The sequence below is a fragment of the Atta cephalotes genome (assembly GCF_000143395.1).
Source record: "Atta cephalotes unplaced genomic scaffold scaffold00019, whole genome shotgun sequence".
In the NCBI taxonomy this organism is placed as follows: domain Eukaryota; kingdom Metazoa; phylum Arthropoda; class Insecta; order Hymenoptera; family Formicidae; genus Atta; species Atta cephalotes.
In genome coordinates this window covers 3,385,200-3,390,229 of record NW_012130083.1, presented here as the reverse complement: position 1 = coordinate 3,390,229, position 5,030 = coordinate 3,385,200, and the positions used below count along the sequence as shown (strand labels likewise).

Sequence of the window (5,030 nt, the reverse complement as noted above, 5' to 3'; positions counted from 1 at the left end):
TTATTAGAGATTTCAAAATTGCTTGCCTTTTCATTTATACATATTTAGCAATGTATATTAGCATAAATGTTAGCACTGCTTTAGTGATCGAGTCACGTGGAGTTATTATGTATTGTATAATAGTGTACAGATATACAAATACATGTAATTCTCAGTCTACGTAAAATTCGAGCAGATTGAAGTTTGATGTTACCAAGTTTACGGCTTTAAAAATCAAATTTACAGCTGTGAATGCTAAGAAACTTTTAGATTAGAATAATAGATAATTGGCTAAAGGAAGTGAATTGATATAGCGACACATTTGAATTGTAGTAATATGACAACCGATCCGGAACGCGCCGCCAATGCTAGCGGTACAGAATCCGTTGAAGACGAAGACGATAACCATCGCAAAATTTTACGTAGACCTGATGTGTTAGCTGCTCTTCGAGATGGTATTACTGCAGCAGGATTAGAGGTATTGCAATATTATGTTCAGTCGGTCAACTATATACAAATATATATATATATATATATATATATTGGAATTACATAAATTGTTAAACGCGCGCGCGCATATCATTTTATAATGGTATTGCAAAAATCTTTTTCTGATCCGCATGCTTTCCCCGTGATGCTTATTTGCTTTTACATCCCATTTGACTGACAATTTTTAACTGAATGAATAGTTGAATAGTGAATGTCATCCGTAACTTCTTCCAATTTAAATAAAATTTTATATTAATGTTTTTTCATCACTATTGATTTGCGCTCTGTATCTTATCAATAAATTTGCTATTGTTTATTAAATTAAAAAGAAATGGAAACATTTAGTAAAGCTTAATAAAATATAAAATATCAAAATAGATTTGATTGTAATAAAGTTTTACAAGTTCAATTGTATTTTTAGCAAATGCAGTCTCTTCCTGCTCCTGTTAAACGCAGAATCAAGGCATTGAAACAATTGCAACTCGTCACCACTAACATTGAGGCTAAATTTTACGAGGAGGTCCATGCCTTGGAATGTGAATACTATAAAATGTGTGCGCCCTTATACGAGAAGCGATGTGAGATAGTATCGGGTGCTTATGAACCAACCGATGAGCAATGCGTTTGGGATAGCGATGATGATGAAGAAACGCTAAATAATTATATGAAAGAGAAAGCAAAGATCGAGGATTCTGTTGAAACAAAGGAATCGTATGTTATTGTTTTTTTAAATAATGTATATCTGCTTACATGTATCTAAGATTAGATATGATTTGTTAGACATGCAATTAATTACTGCATACTAATTTGTATAATGTATTTTAGAACGGAAAATGAGGATGATACTAAAGGCATCCCCGATTTCTGGCTAACAATATTTAAGAATGTAAGTACGCTATCTGAAATGGTTCAGGAACATGATGAACCGATCTTGAAGCATCTACATGATATCAAAGTAAAATTTCTGCCATCGAATCCAATGGTAAGTTATGGAACAAAATGATATAATTAACAATTAAAAAAGGAGTTTGATTTAAGGAGTTTAATTAAATTAATATTTTTTTTAGGGATTTATTCTCGAATTCTATTTTACGCCCAACGAATATTTTTCAAATACAATACTCACTAAAGAATATATCATGAAATGTACTCCAGATAAGAATGATCCATTCAGTTTCGAAGGACCGGAGATATATAAATGCAAAGTAAACTTTTACTATCTAATCGATTTTCAAATAATTATGATACTAAACGCGAGAATTTTCTCATAGGGTTGCGTAATTGATTGGAAAAAAGGCAAGAATGTTACAATTAAAACTATTAAGAAAAATCAGAAGCATAAATCTCGAGGATCCATGCGTACCGTGACGAAAACTGTTCAAAACGATTCCTTCTTTAATTTCTTTAGTCCACCAATTGGTAATTAATATTATACCTATTTTTTAGTTTTCTGTGTAAAACTAAAAAAACATACTTGACTTGCAATTTAATTTTGCTTTAAATATTTTCAGTGCCAGAAGACTCGGAAGCTGATATGGATGATGATACTCAAGCTTTACTAACCAGCGATTTTGAATTAGGCCATTATATTAGAGAACGCATAGTTCCTAGAGCTGTACTTTACTATACAGGTAATGTCCATGATTATATTGATATAATTTCTTATTGTGAACATAATGGATATGGTGCAACAATTTTTTTATTAAAAAAACTTAACATGCGACATATAAGGTTGATTAACATTTAAATTTCAAAGTATATCTGTAGTTAATATATTCTTGTGTTTATTTTCGCGAATATTTTCATTATGAGACAAATTTAATTTCAGGCGAAGGTTTAGATGATGAAGATGAGGATTATGAGGATGAGGATGAAGGAGATGATGATGAAGACGAGGAGGACGAGGAAGAGGAGGCATCTTCTCCTGTTAATGCGCCTTCAGGTGGGAAACAAGGCGATGATCCCAATGAGTGTAAACAACAGTAGAATTACATTAATTGTGCCGTAATGAAAAACGAAAAAAAAAATCGTTCGTGCGTTACAGTATGCAACAACACACTAACGACACCTCTGACCGATAACTGCCTAGATAATCCTGCACCTTGTGGCTCCAAATGTAATCCCTGTTCTTCGTATCAATCATCTAATCATATCATATCTCCTATTCCAGATCAAGCATAGAACTCTTCAACATACCAGTGATACAAAAAAAACATTTAACAAAAGAAATTATACGTACCAATCTTCCCTATATCGCCGTTGATGATGAGTAGAATGTGCGCCTCATTATACTTCTGCTATAAGGTTTTAATCATAAGTATATAATAATTGCTCTCGCTCTCGACACTAATTATCAATTTTTAATTGCTTCATTTTATACTACTTGTTACGTTTTTATAATGCGCTGACAGAGAGGTTGTTTGAATTCTTTTCCGAGAAACGCACGTTGCTCTATGAATAAATTTTTGGGTACTGTTGAAGCATTTTTAATACAAAAGTGAAGAAAAAAATATTACTGTGTTCTGTATTTCATTCTTCATCTTTATTCCTTCAAAAAGTGTCCTTCCAAGACCTTCGTCCTTCGTAAAAAGAATGATCTTTGGGCATTATTTACAATTGTTATATTAATGTCATGCTTTCATTTATAAATTCGCTACGGAAACGTTTGATACAATGATTTTGTATTACGTCGAAACGGTTCCGAATATAATATTTAAACGTGGTTTAGAACGCACTACGTCAGATATATATGAAAATATAATATAAAAAACATTCGCATATATCACGTTTTGAATTCTCGAGTACACTAGAGAAAAATCTTAATAGATAGAATTTTGGTTTGAAAGATTTTTCTGAAAGGGATTGCTTTTCGAGATTTAATTTTAATTTTAATAAACATTTCTTTCGGAGTTAAATAACATTTTTTACGTTATTTGTAATTTTCAATATATGTAAGAAGCGGCAACAATTTTTATTTTATGTCTTGGCCTATTTTGGAAGCTAGTTATATTTTTTAGTTCATCAACAGTAATCTTTGGAAAAATTCTAGTCCTCATGCCACGTCAGTTATATTAAACTTTGTGGAGCAGATCATAAAATTTACAATTAATATAGAACTGAACGTATAATCATGTAACGATATATGATTCCATAACATTTTTTTATATCTGTATTTAAATTTTTCATATGAACATATTTTCATGCATATTAGATTTGATGAACACTTAGGTATTTTGTGCTATATTAAAATGCGGTAATTTATGCTGTGCAATATTGCACGTCAATACGGTCGAAAATGTGCGTCATCGAAATGAATGTATATTAATTACTGCGAATATGTGCGATTCATTTACATTCATACACTATGAACGACTGGTTGTAAAAAAATGGCACGCGTATTCTTGAAAGAAAAATTCAAAAAACGATTTGCGCCAGGAAAGAATTGACAATGTAATCTTGCACAGCGTATAATCTAATATTCTTGTATATAATGTAATACAGAGATATATATATATATAAAAGATACACCTTAACTTCTAATAAAACAAACTACGCATTTGATATTATGGTACCTAGAATGTTGTAAATAAATAACTGTACAAGGACTGAAAAATTGATCGAAATAATTAATTGCAAATTAATTTCGCTGGAATATCTCAAACAGAATATGTCGTTTTTACCGTTAAATGGTACATGCCTAATGGTAAAACGATAATAATAAATATAAAATCGCTTTGCTTACGATTCTTATTATTGGAACGGTTTACTTGCAATCGAATTTTTAGCCGTTTGCATGTATCGCGTTTGTTTTAATCCTCTAAAAAGTACTTATAAAAATACAATTTCTAGATAATGTATTATCTCTCTTTCTCCCTCTTTTTCTTTTTGGCTAGAGTTTCACATCGATATGAAGAAACTCTAAATTATGAAAATTTTCGTTAGGCCATGACTTAATAAGAAGACGATGATATAAAATAATGTGCGATGAAGGTAGGAGAGTCAGGTATCAATTTGCTCTCGCAAATGTACCGACCTGACTGCAACAGCCAACAGAAAGAAATAAATCGTATGATTTTTCTCCTATTTTGTCAGAATGGCAGATCAAGTCTTGCCCTGATCCCCTCCTCCATTTTCAGTGTATGTGGAGTTGTTTCGGGAGGTTCGTTATTCAATTATCAACGTAAAGACACAGAAAAAAATTATTTTAATCCTGTGTCTGACAATATTTTTTACTAAGCGTTTCCTTCTTCATCTTCATCCTCGCATGATACCGCCTCGGTACTACGAGGCAACAGCATAGATACATGACCGTATCTAAGGAAAAATTATTTCATTAAAATTTTCAAACATCCTGTAATCTATCATAATAAAATTATAATATATATAAAATACATCTACGAGAGCTCACACACATAAAAAAAGATACATGTTACTATCTATATATTTAATTATAGGATATATCAATGGATTATATTATGTGTGTTATATAATCTATTATATATATATATATATATATATATATATATATATGTATATTAGTTTTAATTATTTGTTACTTACTT

General features: G+C 30.9%; 2 protein-coding genes across 2 annotated transcripts in view; one reads left to right on the top strand and one right to left on the bottom strand.

The window, feature by feature from the left end:
- Positions 1–316: 316 nt before the first annotated feature.
- LOC105619048 (nucleosome assembly protein 1-like 1-B) lies at positions 317–2,980 on the top strand. The gene is made up of 8 exons (XM_012200577.1): positions 317–457; positions 899–1,179; positions 1,294–1,450; positions 1,536–1,673; positions 1,740–1,887; positions 1,980–2,099; positions 2,297–2,410; positions 2,639–2,980. Exons 1-8 carry the CDS (start codon positions 317–319, stop codon positions 2,647–2,649), a joined length of 1,110 nt encoding a protein of 369 aa, XP_012055967.1. The 3' UTR covers positions 2,650–2,980.
- Positions 2,981–4,700: 1,720 nt separating this feature from the next.
- Positions 4,701–5,030, bottom strand: part of LOC105619184 — a 4,315-nt gene continuing 3,985 nt past the window's right edge. Inside the window, exons 3-4 of the mRNA XM_012200711.1 lie at positions 4,867–4,904; positions 4,701–4,782 (exon numbers count right to left, since the gene is read on the bottom strand). Coding sequence (XP_012056101.1) covers positions 4,701–4,782; positions 4,867–4,904 — 120 coding nt within the window. The remainder of the gene's footprint in view (positions 4,783–4,866; positions 4,905–5,030) is intronic.

Excerpts from the sequence above, each read along its gene's own strand:
- LOC105619048 (XM_012200577.1), top strand. The coding sequence starts at position 317 with ATGACAACCGATCCGGAACGCGCCGCCAATGCTAGCGGTACAGAATCC. Across the intron at positions 1,888-1,979 it reads TTTCTTTAGTCCACCAATTG|TGCCAGAAGACTCGGAAGCT; the intron begins GTAATTAATATT and ends AAATATTTTCAG. Across the intron at positions 2,100-2,296 it reads AGCTGTACTTTACTATACAG|GCGAAGGTTTAGATGATGAA; the intron begins GTAATGTCCATG and ends ATTTAATTTCAG.